Genomic DNA, 16157 nt, shown 5'->3' with positions numbered 1-16157 from the left:
AAATTGCCAATGATTGGCTCGGTTGAAATTTAAATTGATAAAAAAATAAATAAATAATAAAAATTCTTAAATCACAGAAGTTTAAAAGACAATTCGCTCTAGAAAAGATGTTTTTTCTTTCATTTTTTGAAAGAACACCATAATTTTTAAAGAACATGATAAAGACATTTTATATTCTAATAAAATATGACTGTGAGTAGTGATTTTGTTAGGAATTCAGATATTTGAAACAGGATGAAATTGAGGGGGGGGGGGATTCCATTTTAAAAATTAGATTTTTCTACGACCTTAATCCAGGACTTTTCATGATTTTTTTTAAACAAATACTAAAAACCATGACATTTCATGACAAATTTTGTTCAATACTGAAATTCATGACTTTCCAGGTGCGCAGATACCATGTATGTACATGTTTTTTTCTTTTTTTTTACTAGCCTTACTTAACTTGAATAATAATATCAATATAAATAAATACAGAACAAAACAAACATTGATGACGGAATTACTTTTGAATTCAACTGTAAAATTTACATTTTCACCCTTAAAATACTGATAATTGTTGGTTTACGAACAAACTCAATATCCTCAAACATCTATATATTTCTTTCGGATGAACATCTTTTTTTTTAGCAAACCATAACTTTGGGGTTGTTCAAATAGTGTAAAGTTAGCATATTATACTATTAAAAAATCTGCCAGCATTGTACAAGAGCTTTCAGTTGCATATCTTATTACAGAAAGACAAACCAATGGAAATTTTATAAATCATATAAAATTTACGACAAGTTATAACTATTCCCATTATCTTACTTTCAAGACAATACATTATTTACTCAATATATAAATTAAATATTGTATAAAATACTGAAGGTTTTAAAAAAGGTTCTTCATATGTCTTATAGTAAAATAGCACGCTTCCCAGGATATTGATCTGAAATTCCAAAAATGAAAAAGGTCGGTTCCCTAACTTTTTACAGCATAGCACAGTAAAATGTGTCTGTAGTACATATAAACTATAGAATCGCTGTAGGTGTAAGCAGTTCTACTTATGTAAGATTTTTGAAAGAATTTTATAATTTTTAAAGCTGCAAATAGAAACGCATATATTAATTGCAAGCTGATTTTGCTAGCAATAAATTATATTCATGTAAATTTCCACAAATGGTACTAACAATACTAAATATTACAGTCTCAGATGAAAATGGTTTATTTAATGTGAAATCATGGTATTGTGAGCGCACAAAAATACCATAAATATTTGCTTGTAAGAAAGAAAAAAAATGGTGAATTTGAACAAAACAATGCTAGACTTAAAATAAGAATGAGAAAGAACAAGATAAAATAAGAAAGAACAAGATAACTAATCATAGTACAACTGTTTTTTTCCTCTTTTTTTTTCTTTAAATACTTAAAAGTACTAATGAAACAACACTAAGGAAAATTGCATTTAAAATGAAAATCTGGCTGCGTGTAGCTATTTTTAAGTTACATACATTTAAATAACTAACATTTCATTAAAAGAGTAAATATATACGTTAAACCTAAAAAGCATGACCGAGATATTTATTGAAGCCTTTGAATAGGAATTTACACACTTTGTAAATGCAATTTTGTAACTCAAATGAATGTCCATAGACGTCATACCCATTTTGGCCTAAAGATGCAAAGTACTGATTTGATAATTTATGTGAAGTTATATTTACTTCACTACCTTTTTTTTCTTACCATAGATCACAATCTCTTATGATAAGAATAACTTGATGACATAATCTAACACTTTGTTTATTCAAATGTAAATCAAGCTATTACACATATAATTTACAGTAGCATCATAAGAAATAGTTTTAATGATTTTTTTTAAAACTTTTGCAAAATTAAATGACTTAATGCCAATAGATGCATTTCATTTTGAAAATCCAAAAAGGTTTGACACTTATTTACAAAGTGATTTTAAAGGGATTAAAGAAAAAATGAAACTAAATATTCATCAATAAATTGGAATAAACGATTAACTGAGGGCATTTTAAATGGGTGTTAAAATAACAGAGTGTTTTCAAATTAGCAAATGAAGTTACTTTCAGTTTCTATATTCAAGCAACTATATAAAATTAATTTTGAAATAATATTGTTTTAATGTTAAAAAGAAAAACTACAATAATTGTTTTATATTATATCTGTCTATTTATCTAAAGAGATCGTAATGAATATAATGATTGCGCATACATATTAAATCAAGCAAGAAAGTGATGACTTAAAGAAACATATGTTTTCTAACACGGTTCGAGATATTCATTTCTTTTGATAATTTTACATAAGATAGTTAAAACTTATAAACTTATCTCAAAACAGTTCTCTCCTGAAATGAATATGCAATGTTCGAAAAGTTCTTTTAAATGGGATTAATATAATATTACCATAATGTTACTAAATTTATTCAGAAGGTCTGATATCATAAAAAGAAGAAAAAAAATTTAAAGGAAAGAAGAAAAAAACGATTTAAAAAAAAAATCATTATATATTTTCCCAGTTGCTTAAACATTTGTCAGAATGTTCTTTTTTTTTAACAGCTTTTGTATGCCTAAGCCATAGAATTCTATTGTCTTTGAGGTCTTCTTTTACCACTCTTCATGTGACTAAGTGCTCGCTGCTGAAAAATTCTTCGCTGCTGAAAGAACTGTGGACTGTAGAGCAGGTGGTCAATTTCTTCTCCTCCAAAACATCTGATCATATTTTGGGAAAGAATCGCTGAACAAGGTCTGGCATTGAAATGGAGTAACAAAACTCCAGACATCAGAAAACCATATCGCTTATTCTGAATTGCTGAATCACTGACTGTATGGGCACTGAATCATGGAATGTATTTTATAGGCTGAACAGCAGTTATAAGCATTTTGAACTGAGACTACAAACAGTACATTGCAACAATATCAATGCAAATGGAATCGTTTAAAGTGCTTAGCAAGAGCAATTTGAGATTTTAGCTCTCGAATTACACAGGTTTTAAACAACCATTATACTATAATTTACAGTTAAAACAAAGTTTTTTTCTTCCTTTTTTAGAATTTGAACGTGTAAAGAAAAATAAAAGTGTGAATTGTTGTAATATTTCCTTAAGCCTATTATCAGCAACAAGAGCATCACATTTCAAAACTACATGGATGTGAGTTTTTAAGAAGTTCAGTTTTGAAGGCATAATGTAAATAGATTACTAAATTTTTAAAATAATGAAGATACATGTTATACAACTGTTCTCTTTAAACTAATTGGACGTTTCAATATATGCAAACTTTTTTTTTGTACTGTTTTGTTTTTTCCAAAATCGAATAAAAACAGCATCCCATTTTTTGCACTATCAGATGCTTGCCGTCTTATATTTTATATAAATAATGACCTATAACAAGACTGTAGCAGAGCAACATTTAAAGGCGTCATTGTCTGAGCAAGGCATGAGAACTCATTATCACACACATAGATGCTTAAATAAGTAGTTCCAAGAAAGTACAAAATATTAATGTATATTAACGAAATCTAGAAGAATTGAAGCTCAGTGCAGAAAATGGGGCATAAATTCAGAAGTGGTGGAAGCTATGTGAATGTAATAGTTAACTTGGATAGATTTTTAAAAACTTTTTCCCCCAGAATAGTAAAATAGAAAAAAAAACAACTAAGAAATAGATGAACAGATTATCTTTACAAAGTGACAATCATTACAATGGTTTCCTTGAAATAAATTTCAACCAAAAAAAAAAAAAAAAAAAAACCTTGGAACTAGCCATATAAGATAAAAATAAAATGGTGAAATATGTCACTTACTTATAAACATTGTTGACATAATTTTTCTTCATCAGTGCATCATCTTTTGCTTCAGATCCATTAAGAGTCTCAGAACATCCATTTTTTAAATTGTAATTATTTTCTAAATTGATATCATTCTCCCTAATAAGTTCTCTTTTAGGAAGAAAAAAAAATTATCATCACTTTTAATTCATTAGTTTTCACAAAAATATTTGAACTAAGAAGCATACTTTACTTTTAAAAACATTTCATAAAAAATATAATTGTTTTTAATTTAATATTAATTTTTCTCAACTGAGAATTAAGTAAAACCACTACGAATTTAAAGATGAAAAAAAGAGAGGGAGAAAAAACAGACTACATAATTTCTCATAACTGAAAAATTTATTCAGTTCTTAACAGGATTAATTTCTAAAAGCTTTAAGTGTAATTTTGAAATGAAAAAAAAAAAAAAAAGTTATAAAGACAATACAATGAAATAACCCTAAGGTTTTCTTTTCAGATAATTGATTAAGCTGATGTAGACTTATTTTAAATTAATATAGACTCAACTCAAACTTGACATTTATATTAAACTATTTTTAAAACTTTTGTATGAAGATGTGAAATAATAACAGAATATGTAAGTTATCAATGCATAATACAACTGCTTCCTTTAAGAGTGAGGTTTCTTGATTCAAAAGATTGTAAAATATGTTTTTAACAAGTACAGAAAATAATTTCAGATTTATTTCCAGAACTTAAAATTTAAATAATTTACAATGTAGTAAAATTTAAGTTCTTTTAGATGACTTAGATATTTTCTTTTAAAAAATTGTATAATAGCAACATCAAATAACAATGAAAACGTTCAAAGTAACACATACATAAGTATTTGAAAATTTCTAAAGATATCCATACCAAAATGATTTTTTTCTATTGTTTAAACGTATTTATTGATTAAAATAACTATGCCACTAGATTCATTGAATTGTTGTTTAGCTTTAATTATTATTTTTATTTCTTAAATAATACATTTTTAATATAAAAATTGAAATCAAATGCATATCACTTTACAATTTATGGGAAAAAGCATGCATTTCAATCTCCATTCAGGTTGTTCATATATATATACAGGGTGATTCTAAAAGGATGGGCCAAATTTTAGGAAGTGATAGTACACACCCAAGCAAACAATTTTTATCAAAGAATGCATGGTTGAAAACAAAACGCAAAACTGTTTGAGGGCGTCAAAGTTTATGTTCTTATATGAGGCAAAACTACACAAAGAACAATGAAGTTAAGTTATAAACGCAAATTTAATGGCATGTGATTACAATAAGTGTTCAAAACAGTGGCCGGCAGCGGCTATGCACACAGTACAACGGCGAAGAAAAGATAGGTGAACATTCTGAAACACACCATGGATATCACGAACTTTCCCTGCAGCGGCCAAAAGCTTGGTGACAAGCAATGCAGCCCAGTAACTCGCAACAGGAATGGAGCTTTCATGTTTGCATCACACAACTATCCAAATGGGCCAGCACCTTTGCGTTTTGTTTTCAACCATGCATTCCTTGATAAAAATTGTTTGCTTGGGTGTGTACTGTCACTTCCTAAAATTTTGCCCATCTTTATATATATATATATATATATATATATATATATATATATATATATATATATATATATATATATATATATATATATATATATATATATATTATGTCCCATTAAAGGAATCTTTTGCACACATTATACAATAAAATATTTAAATTACTTTTTCAGCAGGTATGGCAAAACTTTAAAGTGAAACATATTAAACACAAAATGTACAAATTCATAAAGATACATAATTGTAATAATAAACAATAATTATAGTAGAACCTTGATTAACCTGTTACAAATAAAAAATCTTTATTAACTAAAGTTGATTTTTAATTTTTTTTTCTTCTTTAAACTTAATCTTTTTTTGCCCATATTGGATATTGTAACTAGAGTTAGAAATTCTGGGAATGTTATATAGCAACTTAGGCTGATTACTTAATAAGAAAACTAAATTTTATTACTTCTTGCACAGGAATCTATTTAAAATATTTTATATAGGAATCTATCGTAATAATAATTAGATTTATATACATATATATATATATAGTTATGCTACTCACCCATCAGTGCAAAAGCTATTTTCTTCTTCCTCCTCCTCTTCTTCTACAAGTAAATCATCCTCATTTTCACTCAGGCTTTCACTACTGCAACTACCAGCTTGACTAATATCCGAATTCATTAGTCCACTTTCTTCGTCAGATTCAGGAAGATCAGTCATTTCCCCTTCAAAAAAAAATATTCTGATGCAAATTAAGATAACAACTACAATATTAATTCTAATTTATTACAATATTCTACCTTCATTAGAGTGCTTAAAAAAAGTGTCGAACTAAACAAATCATAAAGAAGATTAAAATAAATAGAATCAGTTCAGCAAAATTATGTAAGTATGCAATCCAGAGCTCATTCTAGGCAGAAAAAAGGGTAGGGTGCAAAAGTTTAAAAAAAGGGCATTATTATTCTAAAAAGGCAATAATTTCTTTCTATGGGCTTTACACGTTCTATTAAAAAATATTGTCAATTAGTAAAAGAATTTTTTTTCTTTACTTTACTAAAAGTAGCAAAGCAATCATTAATTATTAATTTTTATTAATAAATTAACATATATATTGAGTTAATGGGTAGTAATTTATTTAGTAGCTTAGTAATTTATTTAAAATGCATGCATATATTAATAAAATAATAAATGTATGTTTTTAAGTTTCTGTAGTTATGATTTAATAATTAAAATGATTAATAATTATGATTTAATGGTAGTGGAAGTAACTGCAAACTTTCAATGACAAGTGCAGCAAGGGGTGTGATGGCTATTTTTCCTTTCCCATATAAATGTATTCCTACGTATTGACAGCAATGACAAACTAAATAAAAAGAGTTGAAAGTAACAAAAGTTTAAGAAATCCATAGTAGAGTTTGGGGAAAAAACAAAGAAGGGTTGAAGAAAGAAAGGGCAAAAAGGTTATGGAGTCTTGTATATCAGGGCACTAATTTACTTCAGGGGAGGCAACAGGGTGGATTCTTTTGACTAAAAGGGCAGCAGGGTGCTGCGCCCTGTTTACCCTGCCTAGAATGAGCTCTGTGCAATCCTGTTTCGAATGTGAAATCTGGTGTCAAGAATATGACTATTCAGCAGGGGGATCTCTGTATCTATGACATAGACACCATCATGAAACTTATCTAATTGAAAGTTTTAAAAGGTTTTAATGCATTATAGATTCATATGTATGATAGATAATATCAAGATACAGTAACTTGAGGTAAAAAATTTAAACCATATAAATGTATCTCTCTCATTAAGCATTAAAAAATATATAAAAGCCTAGCCAAAATATATCATTGTATCATTAAACATAAAAAATACATAAAAAGCTAGCCAAAATGCCTCATACAAAAAGAGTATGTATATAAAGAAAAAGATAAGTTAATTAAAAACATACCATCACTTAATTCAGAATCTTCTTGGCTGGTGCTACTGATTTTCCTACGGCGACGTAATGTTCTTAAACGACGTGCTGTAAACCTTTTCAATCCTATCTTTTTTCCAAGATTTTTCTAAAATAAGAAAATAGTAGTTTTAAAGTCTGGTAACTCCAAGCATGTTTATTTAACAAAAGCAGTTGATAAGAATTTAGTTATAATATTAATGCGGTATTGTCCCTTAGCTGCATTATCTATTGTATAAATGTTTCTATTGCATTACGATATAGTATTCCAATGGAATGAGAAAATACCATTTGTTACATTATAACTTTAATATCAAATACAACTTAATTTTAGTTATATATAATATTTTAAACTATTGTGAAACAATAATTTTACTTTAAATTATATTTCTAAATAAATTCAAAGTGTGGACAATCTGCATACAAGGAGATCTAAACTTGAATAATCAGAAGTATACATTGTATGAAATAAATAGCATAATGATAACATGACTCTTTAAAATAAATTAATAAATTTTACAAATTGCAAGGCATGGGCCAGACAATTGTGAATCATACCAATAAAATAACTGATTAATTCTCCATGTTTAAAAATATATAATTATCCATTCAACTTAGTAATTTTTCAGAACAGTGCATAATAATTATAAGAGTTAATAAGTGAATTTCAGATTTGACATTGCTCTTTGAAACATAGGTATTTAAATAAGAACAATTAATGGAAGTGTTTTCTATATTCTCAAAAGTGTGAAGAATATAGAGAAAAAAAAGTTAAGAAATGATTCAAGAAAATAGTAAAAAATTTTGTCCTTTTTTTGTTCAATTTTCTGATTCCTACAAATAGAGCATTTCAAGTAATAAATTAGGGACAAGCATATAATAATGTCATTTACAACTTTTTAAATGACTTGAAAATAGAAATTATTAATAATAAATTATATTTAAGTCTACAATGCATGCCTTAAATGGAACACTAGTGATCAATATTTTTAATTCATATTTATCAAAGTTGAGAGCTAAAATAAAAACTTCCAAGCTTAAGGCAAGCTCATAATTTATTTTATTTTCACTTGTTCATCACAAAAAGCCTTTTTAATGATGAGCCATAAAAAAAAATTTTTATGTAACATAATTTCATTATTAACTAATATAAAATAGTTTGATTTTATATTGATTGTGAATAATGATGAAATAAGGTAATTACATATTGTGAAACTATCAAACATTTGACTAATCTAAGACCCAATTTTTAATAACTTAAAACTAGAAATTTTCTCTTTAAATTACTTTATAATAGACCTAAATTATAAATACTATAATGAATTTAAACAGAAAAGAAGTACCTTAGCAATGTTATCTTTATTTGCATCACTGTCTAAGCTTGTATCACTCAGTTGGTCCTTAGATGAAATACTTTTTACTGAACTACCATTTTCTGTACATAAAAAAAAGCAAAGCAGTTAGTAAAATTTGAAGATATGATTATAACAATGATTGATATTAGTATCAAAACAAATACCAATTTTGCATTCCTGTTCACCACAAACTTCTTTTAGAGTCAATAATGAACACAGCAATCGTCGGGTAGCGTAATCGACAACATGAGAAAACAAAGCTAGACAAAAAGCTGTTGCTACTGAAGCATCTGACTGACCTAAAATTGTCACAACATTTAGTAACAAATTTGAAAAATTAATGTGCTTACAAAAAGAAAAAAAATCTTCATATTAATTGGAAAAATAGCTAAATAATTGAATGATAATTATAAATCCAGATTAATCCTGATAAAACTAGTTAATAAAACAAATTTAGAATTTTTACCTCTAATAATAAAATAACACTTTCAAAAAACGAAAATGGCAAGTAATATTTAAAATCAAATTTTATAAGAGAGTGCTTTGAAAAGTTAAAATATTATTTAATATTATGTTCACTAGTCCTGATAAAAGTGAAATATAACTTTTTTCTAATATTCAAAATCAGAACACATGAAACTAAATAGGAACAGCCATTTTAGAACCATTTTAATTCTTCAAATATACTGTGAGATACTTATTCTTCAAATATCTAATGTAAGATTATTAAACTAATTTAAGATTATAAACTTAATTTATCAATGGTTGAAAAAATTTCACTCTTCTTATTAAATATTCTCAACATAAAGTGTTTTATTGGTCAATACATTCAAAATTGTCATTATGTAGATATATTTCTTGAAAGCAGGGGTTCCAGAGGAAGAAAGTTGATCATTTAAGGTTCCATTCTGGAAAAAAATTGGGAACCGCTCGGATAGGAAGTCCCCATGGAAGTGACCAATTGTATTCTCTTTCTAACTGAAATTCCATTCTAGCTGGTAAAACATTTCTTAAATATGAATAAATAAAACCAAAAATCTTATTTCTCTCTACTTTATGCAATTAAGTGAAGACTGGCTACCATAAATAATAATATTAGCGAGGAAATTTAAAATTGGTCTCATATAAAATTATTTGATTCTACTAAATTTTATTTTTATAATTAGGTTATTTAATTATACAACATGCGACTAAGAGGGGACGAGTGCAAATACAATTTTAAAATTGTCAGTACAGATACATTGGTTAAATTGTTAAAAATATTCAATACATAACAATATTTTATTTCCAATATCTCTAATTTTCAATACTATGAGATTTTTAGTGTCTTCCTTCAAGTTTGATATCAAGACTTGACTGCATATGCATACAAATACAGAAATGCAATGCAGTTAAAATATTTGGTTTCATAAGACTCATGTAAAAATCATAATGCATGTCTTGTTGATTATTTTTTTAAAGAAATTAATACAAATGTTTTAATAAAACAAACCTTTTTCTTGGAGCTTTGATACACACATTAATGACATGACAATTATTTTGAAAACATCATCATCAGACAAATGAACTAAAGTGTCAATGTTAGAATTGCAACTCAAAGCCATGTCAAACTCTTTCAAAATATCTTGACAAAATATTTCAGATCTAAAATAAAATTAAAAATAAGAAACTAACAAGAATTTATTTCCAAACAAAAATTTGAACCACAATTACCCTAGAAACCCAATATTTATCGGTCTCATTAAACAACGTAATTTTCATATTCCTTATAGTTTATGTTTGGATTATGACTAAGGCCTGGATTTTCATGAAATCCACATTTTTTTTTCTTTTCTAAAAGCGTTTCTTTTCCTTTTTTTTAATTAAAAAGAAAGTTAAGGCATTCTTCTTAAAATTTAGAGGCATTTTAAAGTTTCTGAGGTATTTATTTTTTATTATTTCTTCAACTTTGCATCATTTTTATTACATTCAATGCAGGAAGAAAAAAAAAAGAAATGTTCATGATTTAATAAATTTTTTGTTTTGTTTTGTTATTTTAGCATATAACATTTCCTTCAAACTTTAAATAAATTAGAATAGGTATTGAGTTGCTTTATTCATTTTGACATCCATGAAAAAATATTGTAACGAAGAAAACATTGTTTTGGTTTATTTTATATTTTGTTTTAGTTTAATATTTTTGTTTCAATATAATATTTGATTTTATGCAATAATGCAATTTTAAAGGATATTTTCAGAATTAAAAACTCTAGTTAAAAACAATTAAATTAAAATTAATTAAAAACAAGCTAAACTTTTCAGGTTAGCTTGAGAATTAAAAACTCAAGCTAAACTGAAAAGTTTATATATGTTCTGCTATTATATATATATACATATATACATGAAACAATAAAATGAATTTAACAATAAAATAAATGTATATTAAGAGTATGCAATAAATTTCAATGAAAAAATAAAATTTTCTCCTTGATAACAAAAGTATCCCTTAAGTTTCTGAAAATTCGAATTTAGAATCACATTGACGGATTCTTTATACAACATTACTTGAAATAGAATCTTTTAAAGATAAAATTTAGAGGTTAAAATAACAGTTATATGCATTTTTTAATAAAATATTAAGATTATATTTTAAGAAAATATTTTAAATCACAAAAATCAGTCACCAAGATACTTACTTTTCTCCGGTAGTAAAATAGAATATTTGGCACAATTTTAAGAATCTGGACAAAAATCTTGAGCTCATTAGGAATCTACACAAAGTGCAAAAATATTCATAAACATTTTGAAATGAACAAAGAAAATTATGTTATGAAAAAGATTATACCAATAGAGTTTATTGAAAATCTGCTATATTCATGAATGAAATAACGAAGACTTGTTAATCTCATTATATAAAAATATATTTTTTCTATAGCCCAGATCAAGACAAGTTCAATTTTTTAATTGCTTAATAAGAAAAAAAAGTAACATATTTAAATTTAATAACCTCGATTTTATGAATGAATGTAATAGCAAAAGAGAAAAATTAGTTGTGTGAAGAACATTTAAAAATTTATCTAAGCAATATTGATTTACTTTAATCATATTTCTTCACCACATTAAATAAAATATAATCAAAATTCATTCAGAAATTTTTTTTAAAATTAAATTTATTGAAATTCACTTTCAAGACCAGATAACAGTTTAATTTATGAATCTGCAGTTAAAAATAATATTTTCAAACTTTGTATGTAGAGTTAAAATTAATTTTAATTAGTTTAATTTTTTTGAGGTCTAATTGTTTTAAGTTAATTCATATATTTTTTTGACGATCTAATGACACTTTCTAATTAATTTCTTAATGATAAAAAAAATCCTGAGAAAACTATTAAACCACAAGCACTATTTTGTATAATCTTTACCCTATTTGCTCTAAAATTAATCTCAAAAGCTCATTATTTTTGACAAAAATTGTATTGAATAAAAATGAAAACAATTAACTCCTGAATATGCATAAAAAATGCAAGTCTACTATGATTTCATTAAACCCTAAATAGCTGTATTGTTTTTTCTTTTTTTCAAATCAAAGCATATATATAGATGGAACAAATTATGAAAAGGTAAGAAAAGATAAAGGAAGTAACTTTATAAGAAATTTATTTAATTATTTCCATATTTTTTTCAAAGTTTACAGTTTGTTTCTAATTTTTGTTACATATTTTACTTGCCTGTTGAATTTGTCAACAGGATGATTTTAATAAAAAGGAAAATCCTTCCTTAAGACCAGCTAGTCTTATTCTAAAATTATTATGGATAAAGCAGCATGCCTATAATGCACACTCACACATTGCGAGTAAATAGAGTAAGCTTTCATTCAGGGGTGGGTTTGTGAGCAGGGTATTATATAAGATACAGCAAAATCGATTTTGAGGTTGATAAGTATTCAAAAGCAGGATATCAGAATAAATAGTAACAACAAATTATTTATATGAAACATACCACAAAATTAAACAACTATAAGATAAACAATATTAAATAATAAATTAGAAAATGCGGATAAAAAAAATTAAAGAGGTGGAAGAAAGAAAAAATATATTCGAGAGAGGTAGGGGTAATTTTATTTTGAAACTTTTAAACTCTATTTAATATTATAATTAACAAATCTGGTGAACCAAAATCTTAATTTTTTCGATAACTGTAAGAACAAATAATTAACAAAAAATAAAAAAACTTCGATAACTTTTTCTTGAATACCTTAATATTTAGTAAACTTAAATTGACAAATTGGGAAATTGTATCACAATATTTGAGAGAAAGATTTTGTGGAGTATACTTGGTGGTGTAAATGAAAACAATAACTGCAGAAGGAGATTTAACTTTGGGCTGTACAAGATTTATGAACAACTCAATATTATTAAATACATAAAAATAAATTGAATGAACGGGATGGCCCATGTGATTCAAATGAGTGATGACAATACAATAAAAAAGATACTGATTTTTACACCCACTGGAACAAGAAAGCGTGGAAGGCTGTGGTTGAGATGGGCTGACTCGGTGGAGTCTGATTTTCTTGCAATTAATAAAAAGAACTGCAGATAAAAGATAAATCGGAAGTTGTTTTGGAGAAACCTTCAGAGAAAGGCATTGGCCGCCATTGGGCTGTCTAGCCAACTATAATGATGATAAATTAAGAAGAAATATTTAGAAAATCCAAAGCCATTATTACAAAAAAGTAATACAAAGTCAGCCATGAATTTAAATTGGAAATTTTTTTCTAACTAAATTAACAACTCAATTCATAATTTAGTAATCAGCAAATTTTTACAATAACTATAAATTATTGCTAAGCAAAGTATACAAATGTAAAGTGTGCAAAAAAATCTTACTGGATAACCTTTTATCTATTGATTAAATATTTTCATGTATTAGGACTTCATCTTAATGGACGGCTCTCCTGACCAAACTATTGGGACTATATTTTCCAGATTGTAGCTACTCTTTATATTTTAGGGATAAGGGATCCAAAACTCGTTAAAAAAAAAAGAGGTATGTTTATTTAGAGAACGTACTCATTTGCGCCTACTTTTTGTAACCTAAAATGTTATCTTCACATATTTGATTTGGCACATATACGAATTGAATTGAATGTAAGTTTTAATGGCGCAAGGTCCTGAGAGGACATGCTGCGCCAGACACACGGTTTTAAAAACATATTTGGCACATATCATCATTATTTCAAATGTAAATCATGGCATTTCGTTTTTTACTTCTGCACATTGTAGATTAATGGAATGGTATCAATTAAATATTAGAAGGATTATAAAAACACTTACTCTTGGTCTGTCAGATCCTCAGAGTACAGTTGTTTTGATATTTCATCATTTTTTTCAAACATTCGCTTTAGATTACCTTCAGCTCCATCAAATTTATCTTTACATGACAAGCTGAAATATATAAACACAATTCCATTACATGTTTTAAGAATAACAAAAAGAAAAATTTATCAAAATAAAGGCAAATAATTTTAGTTTAAATATGTTTATAATATGTATCAGTCCCCAATAGCAAAAATCAATAGCAGTTTGAAAGTAGGCGCTGCAAATTGCCACAGCACCTGCAGATTACCTCCACCTCGGATTTGAAAGGAAAAAAAATTGTAGGCAGAAAAAAAATTTGAGAACAAGTAAAAATTGAAGATAAAATGAAAAAGAAAAATTTTTCTACCTCTCTCTATATATATATACATACATATATATAGATAGATAGATCTAAAATTTCCCACCACATAATGAAACTTACTCAATCCTTATTTTACAGGTTAATGTTTTATTTGTCTGCAAAGAACATGTGATGTTATGATAATAAATTCCAATTAAAGAAACTTTAAACAGTCATAAATCAGAATTCCATAAATTACAGTTCTGTTAATTTCTTCCTTTAAAATAAAATGATTTATTCTAATAGTAGCAGCAAGTTGAATATTTTGTTATTGAGCTTAGTATAAGAACAGTTTTTTTTTTTCTTTCATTAAGGCAAAAATAAAAGTATGATTCTAAAAATTTCAAATTAAATTAAGACAATACGAAATTTTTGTGCATAATTTCAGTACATTTAACGTTAGCAAATTGTGCAAAATACATGTTAGATTTAGCTCAATTTTCATAAAAACTCTGACCTAATAATCTTTATTGAAGATGCAAATGGATTTGAAATTATAGTATTGCATAAGATAGTGTTGCAGACTGACTTATTAAATTCTGCCATTGGTTATGTGTCTATGTTGAAATTCAATTATATATTTTTAAAATTTAAATTAAGGTACTGAAAATAAAAAAGTTAATGCAAGTTTTTAACTCTAACATTTGTAATTTAAAATTAATAATATATGACAAAAATAAATTTTGTATAAACAGTTTATATATAACTGCATAACAAAAAGAATTCAATATTATAACTGTAAATAACACTGCAATTAGAAGAGGTCAGTAATTGCTATTACAATTTACAGTAAGGATGTGCTTTTAAAATTTGCTGTGCCTTTGAAACTCCTTTTAAAATTGACAATGATGGGATTTAGTTACATTTCTTTTTATTTTTTGCTATTCATTTTATTATGAAATTCTATTCCTTAAATTATTTATAATATGTCTGTGAAAGTCTTGGTCTAGATGACAACAAAATTATTTTTGGTCTATGTACATAAGAACAATAAAAACCTAAAAAGGTTGACAATTGCTCGGAAACCAGATGGTTATCTTAAAATTGAAAATCTTTGAAATCTTCGATAAAATATCAACAAAATAATGATAAAAAAATCGGAAAAATATTTTTTTTTTTACTTTGCTACAATTATTAACAGTTTGTTATATTTTTAATTATAAACTTAATTCAGTTATTATTATTTTACTTTTAAAAAAAGGACCAATAAAATAAATATAGATATTCTAAAAAATAACTCTAGCATCAGACTTAAATAAAATGAAAAACTTTCTACAAACACAAATTCTCAGTTAAAAAACTTTCTACCACCAATTATACCTAATTACCTCTTAAATATCACAAGATAAATTAACTATTGAAACTAGTTTCAAGAGTTAATTTAAGCCTTTTGCTGCCACTTATTTTGGCAAAATTTGTTTGAAAATCACTGATTTTTGAAAAAAATGTTTTTACTCTTAAAATCTCTATATTGATTATTATAAATACTGACATGCCTGAATGTCAAATGCAATGATGTAAATGCAGAAAAACTGTTGCTGTACAAAGAAAACAAAACTCATATCTCTGCAAGATAAGTCTGCGGGTTAAAACATAGGATTTTCGAGCTTATATTTAAATGTGTAATACATTTTTTTTTGCGGTGTTTGAAAGATATTTATTGCAGGGTGCATTTTTTGTTTATAATGAGAGATACCAAAAATTTCCACGATAAGAACAAATTTTTCATCAACCATGCTTGCCTGTTCATGTATATTATACATATTTTCTTGTGAAA

The 16157-nt window shown here is 26.2% G+C and overlaps 1 protein-coding gene across 3 annotated transcripts in view; it reads right to left on the bottom strand.

Annotated features, from left to right (window-relative positions):
- Positions 1 to 16157, bottom strand: part of Smg5 (Smg5 nonsense mediated mRNA decay factor) — a 56037-nt gene that overhangs the window by 21518 nt on the left and 18362 nt on the right. For all 3 annotated transcript variants that reach the window (XM_087165844.1, XM_087165843.1, XM_087165845.1), the window contains exons 7-14: positions 13996 to 14106; positions 11356 to 11430; positions 10173 to 10324; positions 8845 to 8979; positions 8669 to 8760; positions 7320 to 7434; positions 5943 to 6105; positions 3814 to 3948 (exon numbers count right to left, since the gene is read on the bottom strand). In XM_087165844.1, coding sequence (XP_087021970.1) covers positions 3814 to 3948; positions 5943 to 6105; positions 7320 to 7434; positions 8669 to 8760; positions 8845 to 8979; positions 10173 to 10324; positions 11356 to 11430; positions 13996 to 14106 — 978 coding nt within the window. The remainder of the gene's footprint in view (positions 1 to 3813; positions 3949 to 5942; positions 6106 to 7319; positions 7435 to 8668; positions 8761 to 8844; positions 8980 to 10172; positions 10325 to 11355; positions 11431 to 13995; positions 14107 to 16157) is intronic.

This window comes from Parasteatoda tepidariorum, chromosome 6 (assembly GCF_982258835.1).
Source record: "Parasteatoda tepidariorum strain Cologne lab strain chromosome 6, Ptep-v5.0, whole genome shotgun sequence".
Classification (NCBI taxonomy): Eukaryota; Metazoa; Arthropoda; class Arachnida; order Araneae; family Theridiidae; genus Parasteatoda; species Parasteatoda tepidariorum.
Note: the sequence above shows the minus strand (reverse complement) of the source record. Positions and strands in the feature narration are given on the sequence as shown.